General features: G+C 40.9%; 1 protein-coding gene across 4 annotated transcripts in view; it reads right to left on the reverse strand.

The window, feature by feature from the left end:
* Positions 1 to 675: 675 nt before the first annotated feature.
* HMGN3 (high mobility group nucleosomal binding domain 3) overlaps positions 676 to 23,341 on the reverse strand; it is a 30,741-nt gene continuing 8,075 nt past the window's right edge. The window contains exons 2-7 of one of the 4 annotated variants that reach the window (XM_044387101.3): positions 12,862 to 12,912; positions 6,100 to 6,129; positions 3,172 to 3,222; positions 1,695 to 1,808; positions 1,488 to 1,574; positions 676 to 1,158 (exon numbers count right to left, since the gene is read on the reverse strand). In XM_044387101.3, the coding sequence (XP_044243036.1) occupies positions 1,120 to 1,158; positions 1,488 to 1,574; positions 1,695 to 1,808; positions 3,172 to 3,222; positions 6,100 to 6,129; positions 12,862 to 12,912 (372 nt within the window). In that variant the 3' untranslated portion in view covers positions 676 to 1,119. The other 3 variants (XM_026507029.4, XM_026507030.4, XM_026507028.4) reach the window with 3 other exon arrangements.

The raw sequence follows: 23,341 nt of genomic DNA on the forward strand, positions 1-23,341 counted from the left end.
TGATGCAAGGCTAAAATGTGGTCATGCTGGGTAAAGAGTTTCAAAGTGATGAAGTCCTCAACAAATGCGAAAGTATTTTAGTAAAATGTGATTTAGTGTATTTTGAAAGTGACAGATTTTTTTCTTTTTTTTTAAATTTTATTTGACAGAGAGAGAGAGCACGTGCGCATGCACAAGCAGGGGGAGCAGCAGAGGAAGAGGGAGAAGCAGGCTCCCCGCCTAGCAGGGAGCCCACTGTGGGGCTTGATCCTAGGATCCTGAGATCATGACCTGTGCCGAATGCAGGCGCTTAATGACTGAGCCACCCAGGCGTCCCAAAAGTGACAGATTTTCAAGGTTCAGCCCTCGTTGATGGTTTTTCACCAGCTCTGGTTTAACAGAACTCTATTCTGTTTGTTAAGACCTTTTAAAAAGTAGTGTTTTGTTAAGTTTATTATATGGTGACCATTGCTGACCACTTCTGGCAAGTGTTTTAGATGTAATTCTTCCACGCTAGCACTCATAGATGGCTTTATTAAAATAATAACATTTTTAAAGGCCCAACAATTAAGAAATAATCCTGTTTGACTTATTAGAGATACCGTTATGGCACAAACTGTAACTATTCTTCACATCTTCTGCAACAACAAAGTGAAACACTGCCCAAGTTTAGTAAAGACACTAAAGAGGCAGGTATTTTGCAGGCAAGAAAACCTTTTATTTTAAACCACAAATAGTCAGCAGGTGGCCACAACTATCCACGTTTCATTAAAATCACATAAAACCTAGGTACAAAAGCACCACTGATTATTGCTCTAGAAAAACTGCGTGAAAAATTTAAATACGCACAGAAAAAACACCACAGTATGCACAGGACTCGATTTTTAAAGCAAGCGCATGGAATGCTGAATCAATCTTACACACAGCTTCCAATATCAAACTGGTATTTATTTCACTTGAGGATGATGGAAATTTCCAAAAAGCACGACTATGAGAAGATAAAACGTCCATCCTTATATATTTTTGTATGCCAACTAGTAGAATCCTAAAAAATTAGCATTTACAAAATACTTGGTAAAAATAGCTTTTAAAAGTTGCCCCGAGAGGTACATAAAATCAACCCCAATTTTTCACGACAATTCATTCTCCCTTGTTATCTACAGATTCAGTTTTCTGTGCCTGTGAAAAAGAAAGGGAAAAAAAGAGACACAGTTACTATTAAAGCTACTAGAAGCCAAGGAAAAGTCTACCCAACCAACACACACACGCTTTGAACATCTGTTTTTTAGCAGCTCTAGTGCAAAACCTATTTCAGCTCTGGGTGTAGAACAGACAAGGCGGGAATACAGTACGCAAACGCTCTGCGGCATTGATTGCTTTCTGCTTTTCAAACGGCCGCAGAAGCTTTACCTGCAAGCTCCCACTGCTCTTATACAAAACACCACACTACTATGTGCTTCTAGTCACTGCAAACATGCAGAATTTTCTACTGTACCCTTAACTCTCACTGTTTCGATCTGCCCCTTTACTGACAGTGTGCTGGGTGGGGCACCTCTGGAGGCTGAGACATTAACAGTTGAGCGAGAGATGAGGATCTGCAATAACATTACGGGCAATAAAGAGAGACATTATGAACGTGCTATCACCGGCTGAAGCGTTGAGCAGTTTCCTTTAAGACACTGAGTCAATCAGTGGGAGGTATTCATGGAAAGTACCTCTTCAGCTTTAGTTTCACCATTTTCAGATGGTGCAGTACCTTCCTTTCCAGCTTCTTGCTTTTCCTCCTTCTTCCCTTTAGCACCTTTGTTAACCTTTGTTCCCGGTTCTTTCTAACAGAGGGTCAAAGCACAGGGAAACAAAGCATGTTAGCCAGGGTGTGCGGTCAGTGAAAACCCGTCGGCCTCGTGCAAACCCAGGGTGAAGCGGAGCCACGGCCCACGGAGGGGGGGGAGGGAACCGATTCCGCGGGGCTTCAAGTGAGTTACACCGGGGCTCTATGAAAATGCTAACGGGCTGCTCAGACTGTCCACTGACGTTCTCTTCTGGGGAAAAGAGGGGGGTTCTCCTCGTGTATTTGCTCCGTGGGCCTCCTCTCTCGCTACAGAGAAGTGGTTCTGCCGCGGAGAGCAGCAGCAGTGGGGACTGAAGGACGAGGCGGAAGCCAGGGCAGAAACCAGCAAGAGAAACTCCTCACGTCGGGCCGTGGGGCTCGAGGGACCAGAAGGCTGAGAAAATGCTTGAAAATGAAGCCCCGTGTGAAGAGAAGTTCTTGTTTTTAAGACGAAGCCACAGAAGTGAGTTCTGCGCCAGAATCATCTACTCATGCCACAAATACACGTAGTTTTTTTTAATGAAGATTTTATTTATTTATTTGAGAGTGCGCACGCGCGCGAGGGAAACCGAGCCAGAGAGAGAGCGCACGCGCGCACGAACAGGGGGAGGGGCAGAAGGAGAAGCAGGCTCCTCGCTGAGCAGGGAAGCCCAGGTGGGGCTCGGTCATAACCTGAGACAGAGGCAGACGCTTAACCGACTGAGCCACCCAGGTGCCCCCCATTTTCAAACAATTCACAACAACGCTCTGAAGGGCAGAGCACAGAAAAACTATTTGGGATACGTTTCTTAATAATTCTGTGCTTGTCTCCTCTTTTTCAAAACCGGATGTGTGTACCTACCTCAGTAGGACTGATGTGAGGGCTTCATAAGAAAAGCAATTAGAACAGGGTCTAGCATAGAAGAGCCACATAAATGTTTGCTGATGTTAATTGTTTGCCAGTATTAATTATTGTATGACGAGTCATCAGCCTAGCCCAAGACCAGTTACAGGAAGTCAGATCCCCTCCCCCAACCCCTGGAGCTGCTGGCCGCTGTGCTGCCAGGGCCCAGCCTCATGCCTTCCCAGCCACCATGTGAGCTGCATGCTGCTACCAAAGCCCTCTTGGACGTGAGGCTTCTCGGAGCAACACGCTCTGACTTCCTTCGCCTTTATTGACCGAATGGGAAACACACTCCAGGTAAAGCATAAAACCGTGCTTTATGTCTTTTGAGAAAGACTGTTAACAATGGCGACAATTTTCTAGTCATACGTTTAGCCTGAATCCATAAATGTGATCTTTCCTTGGATGAGTTTTAGATATGGAATCCTAATTTATTCATTGTTCAAAAAGCCAACGTGGGGGAGGGAGCACCTCTTACCTTAGCAGATGTTTTTCTTGGTTTAGGTTCAGGTTTGGGTGGAGCAGGTTTCTGCAAAGATAAATTAAATTATACAAATACTGAAAAAGACAACCCTCAGGACCAAAAGGAACGCAGCAAGACTGCAAAAACCAACAGTCCATTTTTTGACTATGATTCTGTTCATTTAAAAATATTTCGTTCTATTTTCAGCATCAGGTAACAGCATAAAGATCTGTGCATTTCATAACTATTTTCATCCTGAGTTCTCAAGTGAACAGCAGGTGAGATTTAAAAGCCGACTCATTATTCCCCAGTCCAGAGTAGCTCTCCAGGAACAGGCTTAAGCGTCCGTCTCTGATGTCTCTGTACTTCCTTTGATCACAGCACAGCAGCAAGAGGAATGACTCAGGCCCTCGGCCAAATGACTCAATGAATTCGGTCATACTAGCCTTCCCAACAGTCTAGAAATCACAGCACAATCGCAGGCAAAGCCCATCCGGTAATGAAGACTGCTGCCTGTGAAGTATTTCAAAATCATTTCCACATCCTTCCACCTCTGATGTCGATTTCCAGTTCTGTAGCCAGGCTTCTTCCTACTTTCATCCTCTCCAATGCCAGCTCAAGGTGAGAGAAGAATCTCTCACCCACCCAGACACTGACTGGGCTCACTTGCCCCTAGAGCTCTTTATTAAGATCATGATTATAATAATAAAATGTCCACTGTTAGTTTCCAAAGTTTAAGATTTTTCTTAAACTTAGCCAAAGAGTCCACGAAGAGACTATTCTCTTGATTCCTGTGGCTCTCTTCCCCATTGCCATGAGTGGTGCCTGCCCTGTGGCCAAGGTTCCCTCCACACCAGGCTTCAGCCCTCTCCTGCTTTCCAGGGCTTCTAGACTGGGGGGAGGGGCATGGGGACACTGGGGAAGATACCGGGGTTAAGCCTCTGATTTTCTATAGCTATTTCAGGGCAAATATTTCTCTCATCAGGCTAGAAAAAAATAAGTGTACTTCTCTCGGAGCACTAGGGAGTATGTTTTTTGTTTTTGTTTTTTAAAGATTTTATTTATTTATTTGACAGAGATAGAGACAGCCAGCGAGAGAGGGAACACAAGCAGGGGGAGTGGGAGAGGACGAAGCAGGCTCCCAGCGGAGGAGCCTGATGTGGGGCTCGATCCCAGAACGCCGGGATCACGCCCTGAGCCGAAGGCAGACGCTTAACGACTGAGCCACCCAGGCGCCCCGGGGAGTATGGTTTTTAAGCAGAAAACACTGTCCAGGGTCTCCCCCTCTGGAGAAAAATACGCGTTCCTCCCCAATGCCTCTGGGTGGTTCAGGTTCACATTGAATATAGCCCTGTTCGTCACGACATAAAGGAAAATCGTAGATAGTGCAATTCCAGAAGACTGGCTGTTAGACATGACTTTCCGAATTAAAAAACAAACAAACTGGGCTTGAGAAGTAAGGGATGTTTTTATTAATCTGAGCACCCTAAATCTGTAGTCTGTTTCCCAAATACAGCAGCTTGCAGAGCTCCTAAATTCTCAGGATTTAAAAAAATTTTTTTTCAGGCTTTGATATGTGGTATTAACATATATTTGTTTTCACAATTTACAGCAAATCATTTTCTTTTATATTTTCTGTGAGAGACCTCTCCCCGATTCAGCATTCAAGTGTGTTGAATGGGCAGGAGAGGATGAGGTTCTGTAGCCCGTGGTCCCACTGGCCACTGAGGACGCTCTGTGTCAGCAGACGGGCAATGAGCTCAGTGGAAGGTGCTTATACTGCTGGTTCATGGTGCTCAGGAAAAGCCTGGTTTTAAATTTTGGCTTTTATTTGATTTATGAGGTCTATTCCCATAATGGGCTAGAGACCCACGGACTACAGCGGCTTGTAGTATTATCTAGAGTTAAGCCTACAGAAGTTAAAATATAACTACTGAACCATGGTGGAAGTTAATATTGGACAGATCACACCACCTTGAGGGGGCTTAGTTTAACTGTGTACACATACATGTCCCGGCTCTTAATCCTTCCGGTGGCTCGGATGGCGCTTCCTTAGGTTGGGGTTCTCGTGAAACACTGCCTCACCCAGCCCACACACGCCTATACTTCTGAACTCGTCAGTGCCCTAAGAGCCATTTCTGCATTGAGTCCCTGCTCTGTGCCAGCCACAGGTGCTGGCCGAGGATGAAACCCGCGCTTCCCGGAGGGCCAAAGTAGCGAGCAGCTCTTGGTGGCCAAGACTCCAATGCCTTTCTCCCTACATCTCAGTGCCCAGCATGGGCTGCAGCTATTTTAACCAAATTCCTCCACCAGAGCGCCAGGCGACCACCTGTCTTGGCAGAATGAGGGCTGGGCATCGGCAGGGCAGCAAGGAGCACAGCACGGTGACAAGGGCTGGAACGCATTCATGGCAAGGCTTGGACCTAATGATCTTAACCCCTGTCTTTTCCCCAGGCCTCAACCACAGAGGGAGACTCTGAGTGGCAAAGTGGAATCATTCCTTTCCCAAAGATTCTCTGGTTCTGAAATGAGGCTACAGCACATGGATTCCGATAGCTTTCAGCACATTCTGATGGAAGCTTGCACCGCGGAGACTCCGAATTCTTGTCCACTTTAGCACATCATATGTGGAATCTGAAGGTAGGACTTGGCTTACTGTGCTTCTTTTGCTGCAGACATCTACCCATATCCGACAACTTCTGGGCTTTACATTCTTGGTAATGGGGTTGGCTGTGTGACTTTTCACTGACCTATCTGATCAAGTGAATTGCTTGGCAACACTGATCACATTTGCTAAAAATTCTGACCCAGGTAATTTCCAAAAAGGAAATAAAAAAACTCAAGGGAAACAACACCTTAATCTTCCTTCTGCTGCTTTGTCCTGAATGGGGGGGGGACATGGACTCACAAGAACTAGCGACAAGGGGGTTCTAAAGTACTTACCGCTGACAATCTGGCAGACCGTCTGGTGGGCTACAAAGGAAATGAAAAAAATTATGTATTCTTATTATACCCGACCAAGTTGGTTTTTAAAAATTCACTCCTGGTATCTGACTTTGCTGAAAGAGTATAATGGTATGGCCCCCATCACCGTCTCCAGGTGAGCACAGGAAGGCATATTTCAAGTGCCCTGGGTACCATAACACTCAAGAGGAAGCTTTCTAAAGACATGTATACGCACTGTTCAAAGGAATGGCCTCTCCTAATTAAGGGTGTAAGAAAAAGAAAGGAAGATGAATTTAGGTTCTGACCCATAATGTACTTTTGTGATAAAACGAACAACAGGAGCATTGAGGAGCTATTTAAGAACTGGTTTCAGTCTGACTCTTGTTCCTTACAAATAGAACAAAAACTTGTACATTAATACAAAAAAAGATGTATGTAATTGTGTAGAAACAAAAAGAAGAAGGAGTTCCCTGATGTGTCACTATGTTAGAAAGGAGAATGATGACAAATCTTAAGCAGTTAACAAGAAAGGCTTCCTTTTACTTGTAACAGGTATTTATATTTATTTATCTGCTAAACGTGTATGCTAAATTAAATATTTAGAGTAAAAAGCCCATTAGTCTTTTTTTAATAAAGATTTTTTTAAAATTTATTCATTTGAGAGAGAGACAGAGAGTGAGCGAGAGCACGAGCAGGGGGGAGGGTCAGGGGCAGAGGGAGCAGCAGACTCCTGGCTGAGCAGAAGTGGGGCTCCATCCCAAGACCCTGGGATCATGACCTGAGTGGAAGGCAGATGCTTAACCAAATGAGTCACCCAGGTGCCCCCAAAATTCACTCATCTCTTCTTTTAATTTGGAAGTTTAGAAAATTTAGAAAAACTGGGTTGAGATTGGTATTTTTCAGGAAATCTTTTTCTCTTCAAGGACGGTGCAAATTAAGCAAATGAGACTGCAAAGAAAATTTAAAATAGCCAAACTGTTGTAGGCATTTCAGAAAGAAGCATGCAGAACTGATATTCTACTTACCATCAGTAAAAGATGGCTCCCCAAGGGATCTCCCATTCTGAAAGTACAACCGCCTTTCCCTAAAAGTGTTCCAGAAATAAATACTCCATCCTTTTGTCTGTTGTACTCACTGCTCTGTCTCTGGCAGAACACCTAACATATAGTAGATTCTCAAAAGGAATGTGCTGAAAAAATGAACCCGATTTTTCCCCTAATTCTTGCTGCCTTATGCAGACGCTGCCTCATTACGAGAGCTTAAATGTTTCAAATAATTGTCTCAAGGGGGTCAGCAAAAATGGTCAGTAGGAACCCGTGCCACAACTGCAAGGAATTATGGAATTCTTGAAGCTGTGCTTAGGTCAGCATAGGTCAGCTGGTCAGGCCAAACTGGAAGAAATATTTCTTGCCATCTTCACATCTAAGAACTTTCTTCCTGAAAATAGCCGGAGGAAGCTAAACTCATCTTTCTTTAAACTACAGAAGGAAATGAAGGGCCAGAGCCTCCATGAATAATTTTAACCCTGGGGTCTCAAGGAAAGAAATCAGAGCTGGACTTAAGGCCAGCTAGCAGAATGTGCAGAGACCAGGAGACGGTGCCGGTGAAGCCGTGGCCGTGATGTATTCACTGCACCGAGGAAGAGGATGGCCAGCTCGATGCTCAGTATGGGAGGAACGCCTGTATCAGATTCGCCACAGTAAAAACACCACGGTGACTGCTAGGATCAGCACGGGCACATTCATGACAGTGCACCCAGGAGTCACAGGGAACCAGAACCCAAATCCCGCGATGCCTTTCTTAGGATGGTTAGTTGCAACGAACTGAGTATCACCAAAGAAAAGACAACATCAGCAATTAAACCAGGCAGAAGTAACTCATGCTTCTTCAAAACGCTCTCGGAGCATCCACTAATTACCAAAGAGAGCTCAGCTGTGACTTCTGTCTGGCCTCAAGAACCAGCCCACCATCTCCCAGGTGAAGCAGAGCTGGCAGGAGAGTGTTCAGAAAGAGACACTCTGGGAGATAAAATGGCAGCCTCTATGCTCAAGAGGGGTGCATGGATCTTATCTGAAATCCTCCTCAGTTGGTGTCAACGTATGTGTACCACATCGGCCTTCCCTCACTGTTCACCTCCTCCGTCTCATGTCTGTACCCCTACTGCACGAGACCCTCTTCTGCTGCAGTTCTGTAGCTCCAGTGCCTAGCAGGGGTCCCCAATAAACACCGAGGTGAAGGGAACAGGTAAGCACCAGACATGTGTCGTAGTGTGAACTTGAGGGGAGCCGTGCTGAGGCCACTGCTCAGTTACTGTCCAGGCTGGGATCTGAAAAGAGGCCAAATATATTAACTACTGCTTATAACTGCCTTCCTATCCCCCAAGTAGTGGTCGGGAGTAAAATCTCATTGAAGCGAGGCCAAAGCACACGAAGAATTTCCCAGCTCTGGTGCTGTCGCTCCTTTCCTCTCTATGTGAACCCCTGAGCACACCGAAGAGGCAGACGTCAGAGAGCCCTCTGGGATTTCCAGATGTACTCCAACCCCAAGCAAGCACTATTCTTCAGGGCCCAAAAGCTGTTCTGATCCAAAGGACTCCCTATCTTTTTATAATTCAAAGGCCCAGGACAAGAGTTTCAAAATAAAAAGCCTAGGAAATTAATGCAAAAACAAGGTCTGCCTCTCCAGGCTGTCTAAACCAACCGTCTCTAAAAAGCACATCTTTTACTGTAAAATCATTTTATGACTTTCTGTCTAAAATTTACCAGCTCTTCTTTCTTTTACTATAAAAAAAGGACTTCTCTTAAATTTTCCTTTCCAGTAACCATCATAAGAGATTTTCTTTTTCCCTGCTAACAGTGGAGGCTGAGACGAACCTTTCACTCACAGGCAGAAGCACAGTTATGCATGCGAGTGTGTTCACCTTCCTGGAAAGCTCCATCAGCTTGCACAGTCTTAAAATCTATAAATGATCGGGCTGTTTTATTAGATATAAAATGGACGAGACTGCCATTTTTTCCTCCTTAAAGCACTAGAATTTTAAGTATTCATTTGAGACTCGGACCGTTGGGCAGGACCAGTATGAAAAAAAAAAAAAAGACAATAAGAATTTTTCTCAATTTGTTGACTGTGAATCCTTGGGACAAGTGGCCAAAAGAGTGGTTCTCAGAGGAGGAAGGCTTTCAGAATGACACGTCACCAAGAATTAACAGAGACAAGAAATGGGAGGGTTTGTCACTGTGTTGTGTAGGGGCTGGGCACAATGAAATTTTTCAATGAGCATTTGATTAACTGATCATTCCCTGGGTTGGAGTAAATTCTGGTGAAGGCTACTCTGAAAGACAGAGTCTTTTACTTTAGCATCCTGGTGCAAAAGAACATGGAAGTCTAATTTCACTATGACAAAGTTCACCGGGTAGCTGGGTTCAAGTAGAATCACTGGACTTCGCTGAATACTACTTGAAATATATGGGCCATTCCAATGGGATCTGGAAGTATGTTTAGTTTTATAAGATTTCTTAATGCTCCTAAGCCTGACCATGTACAGATCTTCCTCAACTTCCAATGGAGCTCCATCCTCATAATCCCATCGTAAGTTGAAAATATCCCAAGCTGAGAATGCATTTAATATGCCCAACCTCCCAAACATCATGGCTGAGCCTAGCCTCCCGTCAGTGTGCCCAGAACACGTGTATTAGCCTACAGTTGGCCAAGGTCATCTAACACAAAGCCTGTTTTATAATAAAGTGTTGAATATCCATGTAATTTATTGAATACTATACTGAAAGTGAAAAACAGAAATGGTTGTCTAGGTACAGAAGGGTTGTACACGTATCGGCTGTTTACCCTCGTGATCACTGGGCTGGCCGGGAGCTGCGGCTCACAGCCACTGCCCAGCGCCACAGCGGAGTATCATTCCACAGACAGAGCTAGCCTGGGAAAACAGCAAACCGAAAGCATGGCTTCTACTGAATGAGTATCGCTTTTGCACCACAGTGAAGCCAAAAAATTATAAGTCAAACCATCACAAGTCAGGAACCATGTGTACTCGCAAACAAAAGCCAGAAGTCAAGTTGCTTTTAATTTCCAAAGACAAATGAGGAGCCAAATAGAAATTACCTCTTTGCAAAACTGGGAAGTGGGGAAAGATGGATATCAGTGCCTTGGCTGGGGAATGGAGAGGACAGAGAAAAGGCACAGGATAACCAGATTTATGATTACCACAAAAGTGGCATGAGGATAGAGGATTTTGAATCAGGAGACTCAGATATCTTTCCTGGTTCTGCAATACACAAGTTGTAACATCTGTGAAAAATAATGTATTTTTCTCAGGACCTTGTTTCCTCTAGTAAAGCTGGAAATAATAATATCTGCCTGTTATCAAAAATAGCATTTCTGGGGCGCCTGGGTGGCTCAGATGGTTAAGTGTCTGCCTTTGTCTACCTTCAGCTCAGGTCATGATCTCCAGGTCCTGGGATCAAGCCTCATGTTGGGCTCCCAGCTCAGCGGGGAGTCTGCTTCTCCCTCTGCCTCTCCCCCCACTTGTGCTCTCTCTCTCTCAAATAAATAAATAAAATCTTAAAAAATAATAAAATGAATAGCATTTCTCTGATGTTCATTATTACCTTTCCTGGCTTTATTTTTCTTCATAGCAAATATCCAGTGACTTTTATTTTACTCTCCTTCTCTTTCCACTAAAATGGAAGTTCCATGAAGGAAGGGATTTTGGCTTCTTTTGCTCACTGTGGAATCTGCAGAGCCTACGACAGTGCCTGGCACATTACAGGTGCACAAAACATTTCTGCTGAGGAATGAATGTGCTCTGCCCTCACTTCGGGGCTGTTGCAATGATCAGATAAAATAATGAATGCGAAAGGCTTTGTAAGTTGCATATTATTATATATATATAATATATATATTATATATATAACATATATAACAATATATAACAATATTAACATATTGTTGTGGTCTCTTATTGTCCAAAAACTATACTTTGCACCATGCCCTTCAAATATCATGGCCGTGGAAGAGGATTTTCAAAAGAGGATCCCTCTTTGTAACTGATATCTATTCCCTATGGTCAAGCCTATGCATATGCAATGACATAACTAGAAAATTCAGTCAATTCAGTGGGGAAAAAAATCAATCAATATACTGTCTGACAGTTCTTACCTTAACCCACCAGCTAACTGACTGACCTTTTCACTTTTCACACAATTGTGTTGATGTCCTGAAGGCAAATCATAAGTTTTAATCTGGTCTTGGCTTAAATGACAGGGAAAGAGTTTTTTTCTAGGAATGATTTTTGTTTAGCAATAATAGAATACATATAATAACATAAAGTAAAATACTAAAAATAATAACATAAAATATATAAATAACACAAATAATTACAATTCTGAGGCTAAAATAATATGTATAAGAATTTCTTACATATATTCTAACCAGCTTGACTGCTCTGTGCAGACGGATCGGAAAGACTGTTTACACTATCCAAGATCTATTGTGTGTAATGGTTTCTAGGTTTTCTGACTGACAGATCAATTTAAATAGCAGTTCCTAAAGAAAAATCCAAACGCATTTTGTGTCCAAATCTAAAAATTACATTAAGATTTGTTACACTTAGCCAACTGTCCTACAAATTACATTTTGCCATTTTCAAGAAAATTCATGCATTTATCATTTTTTGGTTGATTCTAGTGTTTGTTTAGTAACTTGACATGGGACTGTAAACTTCAGCTCCCAAACTTTGTTAGACACTGAATGCTGGGTAAATGGATGGTGGGGCCTAGGTTACAGGCAGTTTTGTGTGTTTTGCTTTTAAATTAATTTAGTTATAGATTCTGTTAAAGATTTTCCATTTGGCAGAACAAATTTCCTTGTACAAATTTTGTGGAGGGGTTCTGCTATCATGACAAACTCCTCTGAATTTTTAAACCACACTATGGAATCACCCAATCAGAGAATCTGTAACCAGATACTGTTGCTGTCTCTCACATGACCCCTTTTAGTTCATAAGTTCAAGGGGAAGAGCTGCAGTTTTTCTACACACTGTAAAGCTCTGTGCCAAAGTGAATGGCTGTCATCAGAGTTAGCATCTAATCTGCTACTTTTTCATCCAACTCCTTTTTGAAGTTCATGATATGACCACGGTGGGTAAAGGCAACCATCTCTCTCGATTTCTTAGCTTTTTGGAGGTTTCTGTACTTTAATATAGAGCTTCTTTGAATTGTTACCTAATTAATTATCCTCAGCCCTAAGAATTCTCCTGATTAAAAAAAAAACTTTAATATTTTGACATTTTGTGTCTTTTCACAGTTTTTTACTTTAGAGACGACTCCTTTTAGGCAAATATTCAGAACTAAAAAAAGAAATTTATAATTCACTCAGTGGAGCAGAGAATTTATTAAGTCAACAGTCTTTCATGTCCTTGCTGTGAAAGGCAGCCTTTGTTCTCCTTGATGAATTTACCTATTATCTCACTCTTTGCCCAGAAGGAATTCTCAGTATCCACTTTAACAGACAGCAGGACCGACAGGTAGAAACACAAACAACAGAGTAAGTGGAAATGCCGCATCAGTGTACCCGACTGAAATTTACCGAGGCCCAGATACACTCCACAGTGACACCTGGATCTCTGGGTTATGTAGTCTCAACAATCTTATTCAACACTGCATTCACTCAGACGTAGACAATCCTAACACTATTAAAAAATTCCAGTTAAAATAACTAAATACAGGATGTGGAAGATACACTTACCTCCTGTTTAGTTCCTTTGGATCCATCCTTGCCATCTGTATTCTCCGGAGACTAGAAAGAAAATATTTCAGTGAATTGTATTTAAGAGAGAAAGCACACATTCGAGGCAGATTTGAAAAAAAAAATAGCTATTTCAATTTACAGGACCACATATGTCAACAGGTATTTTGTGGAGAAAAGGTACGTTTCTAAGAGGATACGCTTTACACACACACACACACACACACACACACCCACACACACACACACACACACACACACACAGCATTTGTCTGCATACCTGCTCTAATTTTAAAACAGGAGTGGTGCAAGAACTGATAGGAACCCCTGTTTTTATTGTGCACTCACCCTGAGCCATTTGCATTCATTTTTGATGATTCCACCACTAGTTAATGAACAGGGACCCGGGAGCCAGAGGCGGCAGGGCCAGGACTCCAGCCCACGTTCCAGTCACTTTGTTTCTCTGAGATGAGGGCACGATGGTAAGAAAGCTCAGCCTGAGCACAGGAGCGTCGTTTTGTCCCACACTCGCCTCGCTTTGATTTCTAGCCCACATCTTGATAAGACCTGACAAATGTGTCATGGATTATTACCCTTCCATTATCAACTGCGGCATCTCTAGCGAACTCCCAGCCGGGGCCGGACAGCCCAACGCCCTGCCACCCCAGCTGACTTGTTTCCTGATTTTGATCCACCCCCGGGGCTGCACCTGCCCACTATGGTGACAGCCCAAACCTGACTCCTTTATGGGAGCACAACAGTGCACACAACTGTGGGAAAAATATCCTTAGATTCGGGTGACACGGTGCAGATCCCAATATATTTTTATTGGCTACAGGCAGTAAATAAGATGGAAATGATGAAACTAATTAGAAAATTAAACTATTTCACACATTTTAAAACCATATAAAGGTGGAAGGTGATTACCCAATCTCTATGACAGGTGGGCAGAAGATATGAATAGAGTTTCCAAGAGAAAAAATACAAATAGCAAACTGACATTTGCTGTAGTGTTTGGCTTGAGCAAAATGAAACACCTACGCGGTAATGCCTATTCTGATAAAATGGGGAAAAAATTTTTAAAAGATCATAAAACCCACTGTTTGATGGGCCTGGTGACACTGTAAATTAATATGATATTTTCAAAGAAATATCAGAAATATCAGAGCAAACTGGCACTCTGACAAAGACATAACAGGACTAATCATATGATGATGCACTAACTCCAGTTTTGGAACCAGGACTCAAAGAAAGACTGTAAAAATACCGTTTTAGTGGTACTGTTTTTAATATGGAGTAAGTGGAAACAACTCATGTGATCAGTAAATAAGAGAGAAACATTTAAGTAAACTATGTAATTCTTAATGTAATGGGATTAAAAATAGGCTATGTGAATACATAGAAAGTCCACATAAAATAATGCTAAGTTAAAAAAACTGAGATTATAAAATAACATGTAAAACACAGATCAGAAGTAGATGAAGTCTTTTAGAAAGTCAAAAGCTTTTCTTCAAGGCAGACGACCTAGTAAACCTCCAGTTCTCCCTGAGGGCTGCCTGTTACCCACAGTCTGTCAGTTCACCTCTCTCCAGAACCTTGCACATGCATCTATCTTGCTTCCTCCCTCACTCCCTCCTTCTTTCTTTCTTTTTAAAGATTTATTTATTGGAGAGAGAGGGAGAGCACGAGTGGGCGGAGGGGCAGAGGGAGACGGAGACAAGCAGACTCCCCACTGAGGAGAGAGCCCGGCGGGAGCCCGGCGCAGGACTTGATCTCACGACCCCAAGATTATGATCTGAGCAGAAACCAAGAGTCAGATGCTTAACCCACTGAGCCATCCAGGCGCTTCTCATGGAATTCTTGTTTCCCAAATGAACCAACCATTTTCCCCTCTTTCCTGAAACCCTCTCTATCATGAAGGGAAACAGAGGTGCTCTTTTCTGTTCCCCACTCTCTTGCACAGGAATTTCTAATTCACAGATTTTGCTGTATCAGCCGGCCAAGTTGGAGACAGCAAAATCTTACAAAGTGTTAGCATATGAAGGCAGTCCATACGTGAACCATTTGGCTTTGCTCAATTCCATGCTACAAACTTGACCCTTCTGGCCACAAACGAGACCCTCTGTTGTCAAGAAGTGCTGGGCTCTTTCCAGGCTGCAGTGCATTAATGATAGCAATACAACTGGGAGATCACTTTCTAAACACTGACGTGTCAGATGCAAATTACTGAAAAAAAAAAAAAAAAAGAAAAAAGAAAAAAAGAAACCTGGAAAGATGCCACACACACACAAAACAGGTATAACTGAAGCTGTTAATGACTTCAGCTGAATGAATAGAAGCCTGGAAATGTGAAGAGCTTCAACTCAAGGCAAAGATGGTTTCTTTGGTAATCTCTCCTCAAGTGCTTCCTATTAACAAGCATGTAACAAATTTAGTCAGAAACAAGCCAAATAATCTTTACCCTGGGATCTGTATGGTACTGTAGCATGAGTGCAAGTCAGGACACGGGCTTGAATGCTGGCTCTCGACCTAGGAGCTGCTGTGGTCTGCGCCAGTGAATTATCAGTGGTTCAGTCTCTTCATCCTTGAATGACAGATGATAATGACATTGGACTCTCAAGCATCACGCTTAAGGCCAAGTGAGATGTTAGAGCATTTCATAGATGGTAAGTTTTTATACAGATGTTATGCAACGAAATATGTATCTTATTGAGTCTTTAAATTATCAAATGTCAAATTACATTCAACAGAACCTTAAAGGTGAGCACATCCAGATTCCCAGTAACCTTGTCATCTGTTTTTGTTGAACAGAGTAACATGGAGTAATTTCAGAAGGAATTACCATTTCAGACTGTCTTATCACACACCCTATACACCTTTAACTCTTAGCCATGAGGCTGGAAACAGGAAGGAGGGTACGGTATGAAGGGACTGAAACAGAAGCCCAAAGTTTTTGTCCCAAGGGATTGCGAGGAAAAAAGACAAAGGGGGAAATGGGAATTGGGGGTGTACACTGATGATCTCAGACGTACTTCAACCTTCTAGTGGGCTGATGGGAAGGAAGAGGTGAGTTAGATGGGATTTGAGGAATTCCAAGGCAGAAAGGTTCTCGTCTCACTTCCTAGGACAGGGGAGGCTTGTGCTAATCAAGTTTGAATCCAGAATGGTCAAGAGGGTAGAGAACCATAGTCAAACAAAAAGGTCTCATTCACATATTGGAGGCTACTTTAGCATCCGAGTGGCAAGGGTAGTGAACTGAGAGCCAGCACGGGGGTGGGAGACATACATGCTAGCCGGATGGAAGGCACAGCAGGGATTCTAGAAGTTTGGGGTACCACTGAGAGCTGATCTGAGGGCAAGTCAGCAGGAAGGTGGACCACTGAACACCTGGTGACCGATGGAGACAGAGAATCAGCCAAGAAGGCCTGAACTTTGGCAAAAATCAACAGGTAGTTGAACTTTTTTGAATTACAAATTCTGAAAATGAAAGTAGGCTCATTGAAATAAAAAAGAAAAGACCCTCGAAACATAAAGCTCTAGACCAGGGACAGAAAATATAATAAATTGCCACAGACTGTTGAGGAATTAGCACAGAGTGCAAAAAAGAGCAACAAAGGAATGAACACTATGCAAGAGAGGTTAGCAGACGCGGTGGTTAACTGAGAAGTTGCACATATACCTAACAGACATTCTGGGGACTGGTAGGAAGGCAAAGACATGGTGGCTGAGAATTTTCCCAAATTAAAGTCATGAGTCTCCAGATTGAAAACTTACACCAAGGAACAAACTGGAAACAAAACAAATAAATACAATGAAACATGCTGTAGTAAAACTACAGTAAAGTGAGAAAAAATCTTAGAAATTATTAGAATTAAAAGATAGATTATCTACGAAGAATTCTCACCAGCAACTAAAAATGTAAGACATATGGAGTAATGTTCAAATAGTTGAGGATAACTGTCAACCTAGAACCTTATACCCAGCTATCACTTAAGAATGAAGGAAAAATAAAGATATCTCAGAATACAAAGACTTAAGAGAGTTTACCATCAACAGAGCCTCCCTTTCAATAAGGACCTGTTATTAGTAGATCAAATTTAGCAATTAGAAAAATGAATTCAGGGGCGCCTGGGTGGCGCAGTCATTGAGCGTCTGCCTTCGGCTCAGGGCGTGATCCCGGCGTTCCGGGATCGAGCCCCACATCAGGCTCCTCCGCTAGGAGCCTGCTTCTTCCTCTCCCACTCCCCTGCTGTGTTCCCTCTCTCACTGGCTGTCTCTCTGTCAAATAAATAAATAAAATCTTTAAAAAAAAATGAATTCAGATGGAAGCAAAGTATATATGAAGTAATGTCTGGTAAATCTAATTAACTATTATTACTTGTAGATAATAATACCTATTTTTTCTGTGTTTAAAAAAGTATCAATAGAAATCCTAGACCAGTGCTGTCCTATAGAAATATAACATGTAATTCCATATTTTCTAATAGCCACATTAAAAAAGAAAAAATAGATGAAATTAATTTTAATATTTTATTTAACTGAATCTATCTAAAATTGTATCATTTCAATGTGTTATCAATTTACAAATTATTAATGAGGTATTTTACAAAGCTTTCTAATACTAAATCTTCAAAATGCAGCATGTACTTTATACTTAATATAAGCACATTTCCACTCAAATGCTAGGTTTTCACCAGAGTACCTGATCTATATTTAGAGTTCATAAAATTTATAGTAGTCTCACACATCCAGGTCGTTCCAAACATGTTTAAATTTTTTCAGTAACTTAATCTAATACAAGTTTTTGAATTTAAATTGATTTAAGTAGAAATTTTAAAAATTCAGCTCATTCTTTTTTTAAAGAGTGCTTAATTGCCTCATGTAGCTAGGGGCTACCATACTGGACAGCATAATTCTAGACCATAATAACCACAAAAAATGGAAGCAGGATGGATAGATGAGAAGTTAAAGCATGCTAGGGTCTGGAGGATGATACAGACACTGAATCATTTTAGACTTTGTTAAAATAAAATTTAAAAGATAGCCCTTAAAATTTTTACCATAAGGAACAGGATCTATAAACTTCCCAAATCAGGAGGGGTAGAATAAAGCAAATTCTAACAAAAAAAGTAAGGAAAGAAAAGAACAAATAATAAATAAAAACTACAAGATAAGTCCTTAGAAAAAGTCCAAATACATTAGTAATCACAATATACCTAAACAAATTATACTCATCCATTATAATGTCAAGTGACGGAGAAAAATAGAATAATATATGTGTATGATTCCACTTTTACAAATTTTAAAACATGCACAAATCCGTATTAAGGATTTACATATGACACATACATCATAAAAGTATAAAATCATGGACTGGAAGGATACACAACAAATTCTTGATAATGGTTACCTCTAGGGAGGTTGATAAGGGAAGGGAACGAAGAGGATGTTTCTAAGGAAATTTCAACTTTAATGTAACATTTTATTTTGCTTATAATTTGTGAATTTTGAGAGCTGGGTAAATGAATATTATATTATTATACTATTTTCTGGATTTTTCTGTATTTAAATTTTTTCCAAATAAAAATGTTAGCAATATTGAGGGAAAAAAAGACTAGAAGCAAACTTGTTCCATTAAGTCTAGTTAATGGAACAGTGCCCTAACACAAATTCCAGGACTAGATTTATCCATAGCACTTTCTGCACTTCTTAAATGACTTATAAATCTGGTTTATATACTGCCTCTTTCTTTTCTCTTCAAGACATACATTCATAATTGCTTCAACTGGGTTCATAGGAAGGCCCTGGAGTGGGCAAGGTGGGAAGCCAAGAGCACAACCCCATGGATGCAGAACGCTCCTTGGGCTAGCGCAGGAGGAGAGCTGACAGGCGGAGGACGGGTTCCTTCAGCAGCTGACCAACTGTACCATCCCCATTCTTTGCCTACGAAGACATGCCTGAGCCCTGCAACGAGGATGCAAAAATGCACTAAGGGGACACAATTGCAGAACCAGCCGTCCTTATCAGGAAACCAAGAAAAGAAACTTGGAATTTTTATTCCACAGATGATCCATAAGGAACCATCAGGAAAAACTACCCAATTACTGAGCTGCTTTCTCTTCCAATAAATAGCAGTTATCACTGGATTGAGGGGCACTAGGGTGGCGGTGGTGATAGGCCAGATTCTCTCCCTCCAAATTCAGGAAGATATCAGAGAAGATGGGAAAATCCTTATACCCTTCAACAGTTGCTTGGGAACAGTTCAAATGGCATGAGCCTGTGGATTTATAAGTGCAGAGAGATACTGACGGTGCTGCCCACAGCTGGGACGTGCAAGGCTAGCACCTGGCTTGTGCCATCGTTCTAAGCCACACAAGATGAGAAAGGGGAGGGCTCAGGATTCTCAGCAACAAGGGCGGGGCCTTATATTAAACTTCCAAAAAGTTTTTATTGGTAAGTGTCAGCTCTTAGTGATTTTCTTCTAAGATTGTAAGTGACAAGGGATATTGCTTTATAAGTTAAGTGAATTACTTGAAAGCCTAAAGTGTGTATGAAATTCAAGCAACCGTTTTCCAGAACAAATCCAGTCTCAACTCCTGGGTTGTCCATGCCAATGTGGGAAAGCTGGGAACGGATGTAACAATGCAAATAAACCAATAATTACTTCTTTTAACCTGGGTAATGTATTACTTTGAGGTGATTCTTCTCTAACTTGCTGGCCAATATTTTTTTAAACTTCTTATTACTTAAAATTTCTTTAAAAATTAATTTACATTTTCTGTTACAAACCAAGGCTGGAGAAAAGAAGCAGTCTAAGAGTGAGCTGGTTAGCAGAGAAAATTCTGGGAGAAAAGATCCAAATAACCCACCCAGAGAAATGTTCATATAACTAACTCTCTTGTTGTTCTGCTAAAATGAATATGTAACTCAACTATTTAACACAATGTTAATTTCCCCCCCAAATGGGGGCACTGCCCATAAAGTTCTTGAGGTTTTTCAAAGAAGAGGTAGTTCTCTTAAATACAAATATTCCTATGACACATGAAATAGACACTAAAATTTTTATTTAAGCCACAAGGATCATTACTTAACATTAGCATGGTTGTTTTTCATTCATTCTGTAGCTCTATGTTTGGGATCTGCCAATACTGCATTACTTTTTAAAATAATCTTTAAAAACCCAATACTTAGAAATGAATCACATTAAGAGGGATAATAAACTAATGTTAAATTTCTCTGCCACCTCCTTCCTTATGTCTATTAATTTCATCAACTTCTATAAACCTAAATTCATTTACTGAGGTCATGCCAGGCTAGCATGTCTTCCCAAAATGTTATTTTGTTGTTAGAGATAAAAGTAATTGAGTTAAAAACCTGGCTGTAGAAGACTGGATGAACGGAAATAAATAGCAACTACCTTTTTTCTGAGAGATACTTTCAGGGTATTCAGGTATAAAAGATAACAGAAAATAAAGAAAAAGCCGTGTTCTAGGATGTTCAGTGAAATTTTATTAGCATAAATATATATAATGCAATAATGGAAGCATATCTTTAATATGAAATAAACAACCTTAAACATTTCACACATCTCTTTGGTCTGAATCGCCTCTTCCACCTGAGTTACGTTTTTCATGTGAGTGGTTTTGTACAGATGGAAAAGCACCTGACTGAAGTCAGAAGCCTGAATTCCAGTCTGGCTCCCATCTCCCTTCCCTCTGCCTGCGTTTCTTCATGAGTACAACTGAAAGATGATGGGCCTAAGATCGCATTTTCCTGACTGACTTAGCTGCTCCTGTACGTATTAACCACACTACGGAAGTGTCACTATGTATATTATAGGGATGCCTATAGGTACTGGGGTTTTGGAAAAGGACAAAACAAGGGACCCTGAATAATAATAATAATAATAATAATAATAATAATAATAAATAATAAACGATATCCATTGCACTTCCATGCAAGGCAATGAACTAAATGTTTTAATCCTCACGACAATCCTGTGAAGTTGGTAAGGTAGCATCATGTCCATTTTATAAATGAGAAATTGAGACCAGAGAGGTTAGTTAGGTAACTTGCTCAAGATTACCCAGTTGGTAATCTTGCTGGTAAGTGGAGACCTGGGATTCAGACTCAGGTAGGCTGGCTCAGATTTCACTCCCTTGAGCATTACACCTCTCAGAGTGGTATGTGTTAGTTTTCTGAATTTCAAAATTGGGTGCAGATCTAGGATTGTAGAAGAGCAAAAGGTTTCCAGATTGGGAAATATTTTAATCTGTAGATCGAGCCAAAGAGCACATAAAATGTAGTGGAATGTTTCCTATCCCCCTTCATTGGTGAGCCTCTTGGAATGAAAATAGACAATTTCCCATTAAAAATGCTGTATGTTGAGATGCACAAAATGTGCCAGTCTGGGTTTCCGAATGGTCACATACACAGATAAAAGTATTTTCATCTCACTATTAAAACTAAAGACAAAACACCAAATCACTTCTATCAGTTTTTATAGCCCTTGACAGTTTCCAATGACATTTACATTGTTGTTGTATTCGATCCTCTCAATAGCACGGGAGTATACGTGGGCAACCTTAACATTCCCATTTTACAAAGAATAAAAGTTCAAAGAGGTCAGGTGATTTTCCCCTGGTAAAGAGTGGTAGAGTCCACTAGATCCACGTTTTCCAACTTTTATTCCAGGGATCTTTCCTGATGGCTACTTTGTTTCCCTATTTGCCCAGATATGAATTAATTACTAGCAAATGGTAAACACAGTTATGATGTTCCTTGTATTTTTGTAAAACTGATAATCAGTTAGGTCTGATGTGATTGACATGTGACCACAAAAAGGGGGATAATAAAATTAAAAATTGTAATTAAGAGAAAAGGTAAAAGAAAGCAACGAGAAGTAGAAAGAATATAGTTTTAAAAACTGTATTCTACGGAACACATACAGAACTTCAGAACGAGTCTTCAAAGCTTCACATTTTGATCACCTCAAATCTTTGGTGTTTATCTCCTACATACACTATGCTTAATACTCATGACTTCCCACAAAGTAGAATTTAACTAATTCTGTGCAGTATTGTAAAAAAAACACAGCTTATACCCGAAAAGAAAAAAAAGAGGAAGAGAGAAAAGAAAAAGAAATAAGAAACCCAACACCTCTCAGGGTAGACTTCGTATTTACCTTTGCATGGGGTCACAATAATCAAAATATAATTTTAAAATAATATCACCTTACAGTAAACGTCTTAAAAATAACTTTCGTAATTAAACATTAATCTTGGTAATCCAGAACCTGAAATAAAAATCCATTCAGTCCTAGGTCCAAAAGATTTTCCAAATTATAAAGCTTTTATTCTTATTCAAAGAGTTCCAAAAACAAAAGCACCTGCTCATTTTTGAAATCCAATGCCTTAGTAATAGTAACATAATACTTACATTACAGTGTCTCAATATATTGTGTACTATGCCACATACTTATGTGTTTCTGATCACAAGGGAGTATCCCTATTATTCTATATAGAACAAATTAATGAAGACAATATATCTTGGAAATAGTAAATCCAGCAGTTTATGGTAACTGGAGAAAATATTGATTCTTAGACTCTCGATACTCAAAGATACCAATACTTGGGTGAGGACATTGGGCATATGCACATCTTGTATATGACCCTATGGTCCATTAGTTAACTGAAATACCCAGAAGGCTTCATGGCAATGTGCCTCTCCCAGAACCAGAGGCCTGGACCCTGAGACCCACCTTAGGGCATGATCACAGATAATGATGACTTGTTGGGTAACTTGGAAAAAATGGCATCAGCCTAGGTCTTAATAAAGACAACATTTAACCAAATGGTTGCTCGCGTATTTATAGAACTCTTGATTCCCCCTTGTTTCATTCACTGGGCACCTTAGTTTAAGTAAAAATACACGAGGTTCTCAGAAATAAACATTTATGGGAAGTATTGTGGTATAATAGTTAAGAGCAAAATTCTTGGGTTGAAGAGGCTGGCTTAGAATTCCTGGTTCTATTACCTTCTTGCTGTGTGACCTGGGGGGAATTCCTCCATCTTACTAAATCCTAATATTCTCTCATGTGTATGAGAAAGGCCGTGGGGCTTGGCAGTTAACAGCACAGGCTCTGGGGCCAGACTGCCAGGACTGCAGTCCCAGCTGCGCCATTTCTTATCACTGGGGCCTTCTGTAAGACGGCAGTTGGAAGAGTGCATATACCTTACTGGGTGGTCAGGAGCATTCCATTCATTAATGCAAAGTGCTCAGAACAGGGCCTGAATTACAGGAAGCCATCTAAATGTTGCTTATCATGGCCGTCATTATCATATGTGCGAGATGAGAATAGCTCCATATAACTGTTGTGAGAACAACATGAAATAATACGAAATTACACCATAATACTTCCCATATGTGCTTGTTTCTAATAGCTTCACATACTTTGGTTTAAAATAAGATGCCTAATGAA

This window comes from Ursus arctos, unplaced genomic scaffold (genome assembly GCF_023065955.2).
Source record: "Ursus arctos isolate Adak ecotype North America unplaced genomic scaffold, UrsArc2.0 scaffold_29, whole genome shotgun sequence".
NCBI classification, from domain to species: Eukaryota; Metazoa; Chordata; class Mammalia; order Carnivora; family Ursidae; genus Ursus; species Ursus arctos.